Source organism: Pteropus alecto, unplaced genomic scaffold, assembly GCF_000325575.1.
Source record: "Pteropus alecto unplaced genomic scaffold, ASM32557v1 scaffold108, whole genome shotgun sequence".
Classification (NCBI taxonomy): Eukaryota; Metazoa; Chordata; class Mammalia; order Chiroptera; family Pteropodidae; genus Pteropus; species Pteropus alecto.
In genome coordinates, this window is record NW_006441946.1 from 186,493 (window position 1) to 199,468 (window position 12,976).

The 12,976-nt window shown below is 51.5% G+C and overlaps 1 protein-coding gene across 9 annotated transcripts in view; it reads right to left on the reverse strand.

Annotated features, from left to right (window-relative positions):
• Positions 1 to 12,976, reverse strand: part of DIP2C (disco interacting protein 2 homolog C) — a 204,834-nt gene that overhangs the window by 43,995 nt on the left and 147,863 nt on the right. For all 9 annotated transcript variants that reach the window (XR_003048439.1, XM_025051681.1, XM_025051686.1 and 6 more), the window contains 8 exons: positions 10,870 to 10,989; positions 9,629 to 9,826; positions 6,165 to 6,256; positions 4,470 to 4,580; positions 2,517 to 2,640; positions 2,128 to 2,237; positions 1,929 to 2,031; positions 6 to 70 (listed from right to left, as the gene is read on the reverse strand). Coding sequence is in view for 8 of the 9 variants with exons in the window: in XM_025051681.1 (XP_024907449.1) it covers positions 6 to 70; positions 1,929 to 2,031; positions 2,128 to 2,237; positions 2,517 to 2,640; positions 4,470 to 4,580; positions 6,165 to 6,256; positions 9,629 to 9,826; positions 10,870 to 10,989 (923 nt within the window). In the remaining variant the exon portion in view is untranslated. The remainder of the gene's footprint in view (positions 1 to 5; positions 71 to 1,928; positions 2,032 to 2,127; positions 2,238 to 2,516; positions 2,641 to 4,469; positions 4,581 to 6,164; positions 6,257 to 9,628; positions 9,827 to 10,869; positions 10,990 to 12,976) is intronic.

Below are 12,976 nucleotides of genomic sequence, written 5' to 3' on the forward strand. Positions count from 1 at the left end.
CTTACCGTCAGGATTCCATGCCAGAGCCCGACGTCCTTCTTGAAATCCAACACATTCACAATCGTTTCAGCTGCAGGAGTGAAAAGGGAGAGGTTTTCACTTACGAAAGAGGCACAGAACAAAAGGCAAGGAAAATCCGGTGTCCTGGTGGGTCGTGAGAGGTCTTGGGAAACATCATTCCACCGTGTTTTTGCAGAAACTCCGCAGCCTCCAAACCCAGGTGGAAACGCCGCCAGCCTGGAGCGTGTCCTGGGTGAAGGTTCTGACATGCTCGTTAACAGCAACGCCTCCTCACACCACCACATGACGCGTGGCTCCTCGTTTTACATACTTATTTCCCCTCCCAGCCTTTTTCCTTTTTTTAAAGGTTGCTTCCATTTCTGACATGTGTTCTCCCAGGAAATGTGGGGGATGAGGGGTTGTCCGGCAAACGCCCTCTGCTGCGCCAGAGAAGCCTCAGTGAGGCTGGAGTGATAGAGGCAGCAAGGGATTTGGGAGGCATTCCAGGGTTATAGGGGTGACTCTTTTAAAAGGTGGGGGCAGGAGAAGGGAACTAAAAACATACAGTTGAAAACAACGAGTACAATGAGATGTGGAAGCCAAGCTGGAGAGCTGGCTGCCAGCGACACCACGAACGAGGCCTCTGAGGTCATATCTGTCAGCTGGCCTGGGCAGGCGGCCCGGCTGTCACAGGCCTGCCCAGCACTGCCTGTCGCTGAGCCCCAGACATTTCCCGGTGCCTCGTCTCACAGCCCTGCTCATTCGTTCTCACCACGCTCACCAGGGCTCCAGCACGTGCGCCCGACCCTGTCACAGAAAGGGCGGCAGAGGGGCTTTCGAAATGAGCATGCTCAAGGGAGACAGCCTAGATGCCACTCCATGCGAGTATTAGATCAAGAAATAAGCAAGCAAGATATATATGCTCCCTCTCTAACCCCCAAGAGATGGCCTTGCACCGTCAAGAAATCAGGGCAAGGAAACGGGCCATGAGTCGTCAGAAACGTCGACTTCAAAACTGGAAACGCTGACAAGGGTGGCAACCGGGAGGGCAACGTGGCTGTGTGTGGGAACTAAGCAGGAGGCTCGTCAGGGACCCGGCACCTCGCGGGACAAGAGAACGGCTTTTAAAGGGGAGACTGCCAGAAGAGTGGGGGTAGGAAGAGAGGAGCGGTTTGCCCGGCAGCGGGGGAAGACGCCACCAGCCTCCCCGGGCGCTGGCCCTCGAGTGCCTGTGACGCAGGGACCTGGTCGCCTCAGCCCCTGGCCTTCATGACCACCCCGTTCGGGACAGAAAGCACATCATGAAGTCCATTGGCTCCCGACAGTGTGGCCCACCTGGGGGCTCGCAGGCCCACCCCCAGAAGCTCGCGGTCCAGGGCTTTTCTAAGGTCCTGAGAGATTGTGCGTAGGCTCAGAGGTGAACACAACGGCGCTAACGGTGCGTTATGACGTGAGCCGGCCCCCGTGTGTGGGGGCGCCCGACCTCCAGAGCGGCTAGATTTGGAGACAGGACCTCTAAGGAGACGCCGGAGACTAAATGAGGCTGGGGGCTGGGGCCTGAGCCAAAGGACCCGAGTCCTTAGGGAAGAGGGACGGACACCACGCCTCCCCACATGCACAGAGGCCTCGGCGGGAAGGTGCCATCTGTGAGTGGGAGGACGTGCTCACCACCAGGAACCAGCCCTGCCGGTGCCTCCTCTCAGGCTCCCGGCCCCCAGACAGCGAGAAACACCTGCTTTCCGGTCCCCAGTCTGCAGTTTGCTACGGCGGATGCAGTGACTGAGACGCTCAACAACACGAGCCAACCTTCTGCTGTGCCGGGTGCAAACTTCACAGGACGTTTACGGTCACCAGCGTGGACGACGCGGTCCCCTACTGGTCAACACACGCGTCACAGGCAGAGGTCTGGAGTCAGGTCCCGCCCATACCTTCTGTGTAGCCGCAGGCCTGCGTGAGCGCCTGGCAGTGGGTCAGCAGCGCGATCCTCGTCACGGTCACCCCGAGCACACTTCCGTCCTTGCACGTCTTATACTGAAACGAGACGACACGGCGGGGACGGTGGTATGCGAGGCCAACGCAAAGGCACGTCCGTCAGCTCCCCGGGAACGTGGGGCCCCGGCAACTGACCTCGATGTATGCTGTGTCATTATTTGCATCTTTAATGTGGGGGAACCAGTCCCGAGGTGGTTTGGAGAGGTGTTTTGACTCCGTGACGAACCACAGCAGCTTTGGCCAACCTTGGAGAGACAGGACAAGTCCCTGCTAGGTGAACACTTCCAGAACTGCCTCTCTACTGAGGCACCATGTGCACAACGCCACACACAGGTGGAACCCGGCTGGGACCCCCCCCAGCAGCCCCACGAGCAGCTGGCAGTTAAATCACGCTACACCACGTGGGCTGTTGGGACGGGATGTGTTATGAGACGTTCCTGTGCACAGAGTGCATCCAGGACAGACGGGGTGCAGTGCACGCATCCCCAGTGAAGAGTCTGCCTTGTGACACGGTGCTGACATACCTTTGAACTGTGGGATCTCTCCCGTTGGGCTCTTGGGCAGTCCTTTGTGGCAGGCGTCACTCGTCAAGGCAACAGTAACCCCACAGCTGCCGAGCAGGAACCCGATCTGCTGGCTTCCTGCATCCTGGAGGGGTCAACCAGAGAGAGGAGTATGAAGCCGAGAAGATGGCTGCTCCCTTGGCCTCACCCTGGGCTCTGGGATGCAGCGGGCCTCCCTGCATGACCTGCAGCTTGGGTGTGAGCTGGGGTTAGAGGCAGGGTCAGAGCCCAGGCTGCTGCTGGCTGGCCACGTGACCGGGGATGGGCGACAGCTCACGTGGCCTCGGCTTGTCTGCAGCAGGGGGTGGTGAAGGGCAGAGATCTCCCAGGTCTGCAGCAAGGGCGACTGGGGAGAGCACGCAGGTGGTCAGCATGGGGCTGGTGCTTAGCATGTCCCGTGAAGCCCCTCCTGCCCTGTGGACTGTGGCTGGAGGACACAATGACTGAGGACAGAATGGGTCCCAGAAAGCCGAGTGGCTACCAAATGCCTACTTCTCAACACTCAGAGCTAAGGCTCTGGTCCTTGACCAACAAGATGGAGACCTGGTCGCCCTCCCTCGCCCTGAGTACGTCCTGTCTCACGAAATAAAGACATGGGTTTACAGAGACCACAGCTGTGTGACATCGACTCTGGTGACACCGAGTAGTGGGAGCCTCTGAATAATGGCCCCGACTTAAGAATGTGGTGTTTGACCAGACGCAATGGGTGGGGCAGCCACGGCAACCACCAGCCCCGTCACCTGTGTCACTTACTATGGCCAGCTGCCCCACCGGCAGAGCGACGGCAGGAAGTTAGCTCAATTCACTCTCTTTACTCCCGCCAGCCACACGGGCTGTGACCCACCCCGTGAAGGAGCTGGCGTCCTAGAAACGTCATGAAGCACAGTTAACCTGTCATCTCCCAGCACCCCCACCTGGCTCTGCGTGAACCCGCAGCTGCCTGTCACTCTGCCTGTCTTCACGTCACTAAAAGTGATGTGATAGGGTGTTTTCACCCAAGTTAAATCAGCAACATTTGCCTCTTAAAACTGCAGTCCTTCAGGTGACCAAATTCCTCCTTACTGCAGATTTAACCCCAGCAAAAACCCTGTCTCTAGGCGATGGTGCTGACATCCTCCGGCACCCACGGTCGGGGACAGCCGTGTTTGGCTGGCACAGTGCTCTTCCTTCAGGCGGGGCCTTTGAGTACAATTCTAATCGGTCACTTTAATGTGAGTGTGGCTATCACATCGTCCGCCCCGTGACCATGGGGTGACCGGGGAGGCCGGTCCTCAGTCAGGCTCAGCAGCAGGAGGGCGCTTGTTGGACACGTGTGTTTGCCAGAGTATCCGCAGCTGAGTGGCTCAGGGGAGGGCACCATGGTGCCTGCCTGGACCTGCCCAGGCCTGGTGGCCGCGCTCGGGCTTTCGCTCTGGCCCTCCCGGTGGCTGCCTGCTGCCCCCTGAATCATGCCTTTCTCCTGCCAGCTCGCGATGTGCTTTCTAAAACGATGAACCCAGAGACGAAGAGACACCGAATGCAGAGGGAGGCACCAGGACGACGTGGCAGGAGAGGGGCTGGGAACAGGGTGCAAGAGTTCAAGACCCCGGGGAGAGAAACTCGACACACCCGCTTCGTGCACAGACCCCTCGGCCCAACACGTCACCAACGCACAGACGCTCCGCCTCTAAGATGCAGCTCCTGCCAAGGCCCATGGCTGAGCTGTGTGCGTGGTTACCGTCCCCTTCACCGTGACAACCGCTGAAAGCCTAACCCCGCAGACACAAAGACCTGTGCCTCCCAGTCCACACTCTGCTGAGGTGGAGAGCCGCTTTCAAAATGGCTGTGCACACGGTCTGCCCTCGTGGTAGAACGTTCCCGCACAGCGAGCCTGCCGCCCGTCAACAGGCTTTAACGGAACAACTTTCTCTTTACCTTTCTCGTGAGTGGGACTTCGATGGGCACGGGAACGACCTCGGCCAGCAGACAGCCGTAGAAGGCCACCATGGATGCAGCGGGGTCATTGTTGGGGAACACCAGTGCCACCTGGGGGACAGAGTGGAGGAGTTTCTGTTAACACTGAGGTCAGCGCTTAAAATGCCAGGAAACGTGCTGACCAGACAACAGGGTCACTCGCCCAGAGGAGGGACGCTGGGACACGTCAGGTGCCCTGCTCACAGTGCATGCCAGAGAGACGCGTCTGAACACGTGGCACAGGCTTTCCTCTAATCCACGTGGAAGGCAAACGTCCCACCGACGGTCCCCAAAACTGGGCGGGATACGACTACCCTCATTCTCTGCATCTCATCTTCCACATGTCCACATTTTCACGTAGGAGAAACTGGTGCACGTGGGCTTGTTTTCCACTGTTCTCACTGGGCTTATAAACACGCCCTCGGATTTCTGCGGAGTCTTCACAATCGTGACCAGACGCCGTGCGCTGCCTCCCCGGGGTGCTGAGCTGGCCGCTGGACCCGCTCAGGTCTACGTCTGTCTTTGTGTCAGTATCGCACTGTTTTGATTATTATAGGTTTCTAGTAAAGTTTTATAATTGGAAGTGTGAGTCTTACAATTGACTTGTGAAGGCTAAAAGTCAAACTTATTCAGTAAAAAACTGGAAAGAATCATAGTCCACCACGGGACCTGGGGCAGCAGAGATCTTTTAAAGAATTCCCTGCAGTGGGCCCATGCCTCTAATAATGCCTTGTATGTAAATCACAGCTTACGTTCTCATTGGCTTAGGGTGCTGGACGACATTTTTATAACATGCACTGGGGGTCCTCGGGGTCCAGGGAGACTAACCCAGTCTTGGGGCATCTCAGGAACACAGCGGCTTATAAGGAAAAGGCAAGAAAACGGGGTCCCACGCCCAGCCTCACTCCTCAACCGGAAGTAAAGCCCGGATGAGATTATCAACTGCTCTGGGTGTGATATTAAAATGGAAAATAGTACTGTCTGTGCTCCGTAACTTATCATATCATGGTAAGAACAAAAACTGGCTTTTCTATGAAAGATGGTAGCCTATATTGAGACATTTCACACTGGGAAAGGAATGGTACCAGCAGTTTGGTGCCAAGAATGCTAATCCCACTGACTAATGTAAAGAGTTTTATTTTTTCTTAGAGTCAAAATGAAAGTTTATTAGAAAAGGGGTAATGCTCCACAGTGTGTGGTCCCCTCTCAGAGGCAGAAGAGTGAGGAGGACAGAGACAGAGAGACAGAGTAGTAAAAAAAAGTTTTAAACGTGATTGCCCTGCCTGCCCAGGCAGATGACACGAGAATGTTTCAAACCAGATGATACGTGACAATGGTTAGAAACAAGGTTTGGGGGTTGGACAGAAAAGGATGTGAGCGCTGGCTATGCCACTTACTCCTTATGTGCCTGCACCCGATATCACACGAGTGTCACCTCTCAAGTTCGAGTGTCCCTGTGGATAACATGAGACACACCCTAGTTCAGCTGCCTGAGGTGCTGTGAAGATTAGATAACTTACTGCGTGGCTGCTCCTAGTAAGTGTGAAGCGAGGCGGATTTAGCAGCGTTAGTCTTAGGAGACGCTGAACTTTGGTATCTTTCCCACATAAGACGGTGTGTTTTGCAGATGCGATAAATTAATTAAACGGCACCTACCCGGTCTCCAGGTCGCACCATCGGTTCTTGCTTTGTACCTAGTTTATGCAGAATGTTGTAAGCAACCTTCATACTTCTTGTCCACAGTTTACCTGTCAGTGCAAATTACAAAGACACACGTAAGCTGAAGGTGGATATATGCCCGCCGTAAACTATACAGAGTATGTTACTTTTTTCATTTTAAGTCTTGAAGTTGTACTGAGTTTCTGGATCAAGATGAGCAATAAATGCCAGCAATTCTGACTCAGAATGCAAGCAACCTGGACACCAGCAGGCGGCACTAACACAAGCACCTACAGCCCAGCCAGAGAGAACTTTAATTATCACCGAAGTCGTGAGGGAAGATTTCTAGAGAGTAAAGTAGGGCAAAGACCATGGCCATGGTGCATTACTGCTAGTTTATGTTGTGCAAAATGACACGTATTTCCTCCGGTGAATTCTACCAAATAGTCAAAGAAGAATTAACACCAATCCTTCTGAAAATCCTCCAAAAAGCAGAAGAGGAGGAAGCACTTAAACTCATTTTATGAGGCCAGCGTTACCCTGATATGCAAATCAGACAAAGGCACCATAAGAAAATAAAATTATAGACCAATATTCCTGATGACCATAGATGCAAAAGTCCTCAACGAAATGTCAGCAAACTAAATTCAGCAATGCATTAAAAAGATCATACATTATGACCAAGTGAGATTTCTCTCAGGGATGCAAGGAGGGTTCCACGCATGTAAATCAATCAATGTGATTCACCACATTCACAAAATGAAGGATAAACATCATATGAGCATCCTAACAGATGCAGAAGCAGCATTTGACAAAATCTGACGTCCATTCCTGATAAAAATCTCTCGACAGAGTGGGATAGAGGGAACATACCTCAACGTAATAAAGGCCATACATGACAAGCCCAGAGCTAACATCATACTCAACGGTAATAAGAAAAAGGTTTTTCCTGTAAAATCAAGTACGAGACAAAGATGCCCAGTCCAGCTGCTTTTCTTCAACTTAGTATTAGAAGTCCTAGCCAAATCAATTGAGCAAGAAAAAAAAAAGGCATCCAAATTGGAAAAAAGTAAAACTCACTATTTGCAGATGACATGACACTATATAGAGAGAACCCTCAAGATTCCACTCAACAAAACTGTTAGAATAGGTGAATTCAGTAAAAGCTGCAGGATACAAAATCAACATACAGAAATTGGTCGCACTTCTATACGCGGATAATGAACTATCAGAAAGAGAAATTAAGAAAACAGTCCCTTTGGCTACTTCACCAAACAATAAAACACGTGGGAACTGAACCAAGGAGGTGAAAAACCTGTATGGTGAAAACTACACAACACTGAAAAAAGAAACTGGCATCGCCATCTTACGACACAGGCATATGGACCTCGCTCCATCGGAGTGAGGGTGAGCGCGGGGCGGGGGCCGTCGGAGCTCATGGGCGCACAGGGCTCTTTAACACGGACACCGTCGTGAGCGCTTGAGGAGCACGTCACCAACAGCACACGAGCCCAAAAAGACACAGAAAGGCTGCCTGATGCTTTTCTAGCTCGAGCATCTACGTCCTTTAAAATATATCAGACAAAGAAAGTCGAGTCATAAATCAAAAAAAATAAGAAAAAAAAAGATGAGCTTTTGCCTGGTAGAAAAGCAGGCCGCAACAAAGCAAAATGATTAAAAGTATAAAACACCATGGTTCTCTTTGGTACGCTTTCTGTTTATATTGGTTAATAGAAAGCCTACAATTTTTCAACATCAGTTTGTTCACAACCTTCATTCGCTGTGTTTCTCAGCAGGATTCTGCTACCCAAAGGCTTTGCAGGAGCCACGTTTTGGGGCTGAATGTGAACGGTCACACTGAACAGCCTGGCCCCTCGATTATGCCAAGTTGTTGGTGTTAGAACAATTCTTATGCAGTGAAATTTTCTCTTTTCGGCAACGTCCGACCATTCGAAATTCATCTATTCAATGTTCCTACGTAGCAAGCAGTTTCCTGACGTTTTCACCGTGTCCGCTGACACCTTCACTTTGCGTCCTGATAAACTGTCGTTTTATATTTGAGAATGCGTTGTTTCCCTCTATCCCTTTAACAAAGTAAAAACCAAGACTGACCCACAGCATATGCCTTGTATAGATGACTAAAATATAACAAAATACAGATGATCGAAAAACAGGAGATGTGATGCCTTGGTACAAACACATGGGTCCAAATTTCGTAGACAGCACTGTCCGTCTCTGACACCCTACACCCACCTCAGGGGAGTCAGTGCCCTCCGCTCCCCAGCCCCCCAGAGCAAGCTGTACTTCCTGTCTGCTCACCAGCCCCGAGCCACACCTCACTCATCTCTGAACCCCACATCTTGGCGCCAGTGCTTGGAGCGCTTCAAACACCGTAAGCGGCACCCGTGGCTGACGGATGTGTGCTGAGCTGTGTGCACACAGGTGAGCCCCTCCCCTGTCCACTAACACAGCCAGCTCCGCAGCCGAGTCTGGCAGGAAATGAGGCTCTCACAGGAGAATTATCTTTCTGACCGAATAAAACCCATTTCCAAGAGTGTAATTTTTAAAAAATCAAACTTATGCCTCATCGCGGGTGAAATACTCTTTATCTACTTAGAATCACCCAATGAAGCCATGAAAACAAAGTTACGAAACGCGCATCCCTACCCCATCTCACTGCTGTCCACGAGATGCCTGGGACAGTGGCCGAGCCGACGGCTGTGCCTCTGGGCCCCACACCGCAGGGGGCTGGACTCTATTTCATGCAACATCCGAGTCCTAACCTCAACTACTAATGTAGAAAACTATTTCTTTCCTACCTACACTTGGAAGAGTGTTATTATCATAAAAACAAAACAAAACAAAAAGTAATCTACCCTTATGCATGCAGATGTGATATTGAGCTGGTTCCTCTGCAAAGCTGCAGCAGACAGTGTGAAAAGGACCTGACGATCTGCCTTCCCATGGCCTGATCCACGGAACAGAGAACGGGCCCCTTTGGTACAGTTAACTATCCCTGAGAACTCAGACTGTGTCAATCGCACTGGATGAAGAATTTTAGGAAGCTTCTTGCTCTTGTTTTCTAAAAAAGCGCTTTGGAGAAGGATTTCACTTCTTCTGAACGATACGTGTCACAGAGTTGGCTACACATTCTTCAACCACCAACCCTTCCCAGGAGGGCTGATTTTGAGAACAGCACATCTATGACCCAGGAGGTAAACTCCAACCTCGTGAAGTCACGATAAGTAAGCTTTGGGATCCATTTCTGGATTTTACTCAAAAAAACATTTAACAATTAATAACTTTTCTTATTCAAACCAAATAATTTTCCTAAACTATTTCCTTTCGGAGTCCATGTATTTCCAGACCGGAAGCATAAGGCCGCACCAGTGCCCGTTAGCCACCCAAAAGGCAGCAGGTGTGAGCATACACGAACAGGCAGGTGGGCCTCGAAGGGTTACCGTAAGTGAGGATGTACAGGGGCTTCCCATTCGTGTCCATCGTGGTCAAGCACGGGGCCTTTGGCGAGATGGTCCCCCATCGCTGCAGGGCGGCTTCTAAAGACGGGGGCCAGTTCGTAACCACACCCAGCTGCTCCCCGCGCATGGCCAACATCTGCGCTCCCTCTGGTTTGGGCTGGTTCGGATCTGGTTGCTGGACTAAATACACATGTACACAAGAGGTTTTTCAAGAAAAATATATCCACATTAGCATGACCATGTTTTTCCTCCTAAAGAAACCAGAATTACACTTAAAGAAGCATAGGTTTATCACTGCATGGAAAACCCGCACACACGCTTTTCTAGAACAATGGATGTAATGGGGCGTTTAATTCTGACGACTTCCCAGGCAACGTTGGGTGGGGTCGTTGGGGAGACCAGAGCGCATTTACAAATGGAAGGCAGGTAGAGCTGTCCATCCGAACGTGCCCGGAGTCCAGAAATGCAGCACTCAGGTTTGCAATATTACTGATGGCACACAGGAGCAATCCTGGCCTCCAGAGAACTCAGACCTCGCTAAATTACATTGTGTTCTTAACTAATGAAATGTAACTTTTATTCACTAAAACTGCTATGAGTAACGAGCACAGATCTTTTCTCAAGCAAAACACAAATACGTGACTCAAAATACAATACAACTCTTTAGGTAGGTGAGAAACCGAGATTTTTCTCTCTTCTTGAAATGGTTTCTTTCTCACAGTGTGTGACTGGCAACCTCCTTCCACCTGCTGCCCAGAAAGCCAGCATGTCCTACTTGGGTGTAAAGAACAAGAACACGACAGTCTGTGTTTGGTGGAGTAAGTGTATTCTGTTTTGACTTCAGGTGTCTGTGCTAAAAGGCTTGTGCACACTCGGGGGTGAAGACAGCAGCCCCTGGATTTGTAAAGCGTGTCGGCCGAACGCAAATGCCGCATGCTCCCTGCGTTCCTCTTAAACTTGCGCAGAGGAGCTGTGTCGCTGTCGGAAAGATTTCCTGTGACCTATCTGAGTTTCTGAGACCTGAGAGAGGCCTTCGAGAGTGCCTGTCCCCTGGGACAGAGCTGCGGGAACAGCACCTACACGGTCTCTGGAGAAGAGTCCCATCTTCTAGTGAACGCCAAGGTTACTGTTCTTAAAAAGTAAAGTGGCCTGGGTACCAAAGACACCATCATATTTATGGGCCCGCAGGCCCACAAGTGTAAGCGATGGCAGGGAGCTCTCACCTTCTAAAAGTTCTTCAAAGTCATCGACAAAGAACTCCCGTAATGGCGGTCGCTTAGGTCGCTTGAGGGTATTGACCAGTTGCTGAATTTTCGCTGACACCCGGCTACTTACGGGTACTCCTGAAAGACAGAACCGTGGGCAGGACCAACTTTAGTGCATGCGTCTGAACAGGCACCACAGGAACCGGCCACAACACTCGCCCACGGCCCTGTCATAGTGCCAAGAGGCACAGGAGTGGCCTTGAGAGATGTGTCCCTCCAAGTCTCAGCTAGGATGCTGCGCGGAGTGAAGGCGGCCTGCTGGTGGGCGGTCCCAGCGCAGTGACCCAGCCGGGAAGCCAAGCGAGGACAGCAACGCAGCAGACACCACCTATGGGTCGTTCTGTCCTGGTAACGTTGGGAGGCTGGGCTGGGTCCCACCTCCAAGTCCCACAACAGGATCTGCCACCTCCTCACTCCACTGTCTCAGGCCCCCCGCTCAGCGGGGGCCAGAGAGCTAACAAGCAGAGAGACCGCCAAGGTTCCACCTCTCCTGAGACCACTGGCACTCGGCCTCAAGCAGCCAACACGACGTCCCACTGGAAACGAGGGCCCTGCAGTGATGACACTAACCCCGCCCCGCCCCTCCTGACAGAAGCCAGGGACCAGGTCTCACGGGCACTGTAGTAGGCCTGTCCACAAGGTGACCACTGGGTCCCTCCGCGTGTCTCAGGTCCACTCTCCTGATGGAACGTTCAAGAAATGCATTCTACAAGCACAGCAGTTAAAGTCTCCAAATTTTTTTCAGAACACTGGCATACATTCATCCACGTGTACTGAAAACAATTAAACCATGTTATATTTTTTATAATGAATATGACATTTTGAAAAGTGAATAAGTGAAATGATCATTTGAAAAGAAATTTAAAAAATTCTAAATAATCCAAATTAATGAACAAAAGGATTTCCAAGGTGCTGACATCATTGCCGGGTCGGAAGTACCCACCGTGGGTAGGTTTCGCCCCCACTGGAAGGTGCGCGGAACCCTGGGCCTGGTGGTGCAGACCGGGGCCTGCACAGGGCCACACGACTGAGAGGCACGGCCCGAGGGGCCTCCCTCTCCATGTGGCATCAGAAAAACAGCTCAGCTTTTAGAATGAATATGACAGAACTCGAGAAAATTTTCTGTCCGATAGAAAACATTTTAATAGATAGTGTTAAAATTCTCTGTGGGCACCTTCAGAATTGAGACATAAAATATTTTATAATTTTGAAAATACATAAAAGCACACAACCCTGAACTCTCAGCATCTTAACACATTTTCCCAGTAAAGAGTCAGACTTGACTCGGTTCGGATGGATCAAAGACCATTTGGCCAAGGCCACTCTCTCCCTGCTGCGTTTAGGACATGGAGGCGATTCCCAGGACCCGCCCAGATGTGTGGGGCGGGGGCGGGGGGCAGCGTCTGCTTCCTAGCAAGGGCCCGGGCAAGTCTGATACACGCTGAGAAACGCTGGGCTGGACATGGCACTTGGGTGGGTCATGGGGACAGCATGTGGGTGTAGCTGAAGGTGGATGAGGGTGACAGACTCAGAAACAAGGTTATTAAAATGGTGATGACCAGAACGACAGTCATAACAAACTCAACACAGAGAATCCGGCAGAGAACTAGAGCGAACGCTGCCTCGGAAAGCGTCCCAGGGGAGCCACTCGTGCTGGAAGCTGGAGTGACTGCAAACGTGCTGACGGGAGCTCACGAACCGCATGGCAGTGACGGTGACAGAGGGCTCGGCACCATGGAGAGGCTCACTCGCTGCCTGGTGGGGTTGGGTCCAGGCCCCGTCTTCGGGGTCTAGATGCCACTTCAGATTGGGTAACAGAAAGGCCATCGTCGTCAGAACGCACGGTGTGAGGTGTGAGGAATGAAGGAGAACCCTGACTGCTGGGTTTTATCAAATTGCTAATGTTTTTTCCAACATGGAGGAAAAAACTACACTTTCTTCCAAAGTCTAAAGCATCACATGGGCCCATATCTACGAATTAATTTGTTTAAAGTTAACCTCATCTAGCCCTTCCAAGTAAACATTCAGGCTCTTCATACTTGCACAGTAATTTGTTAACTGCTGA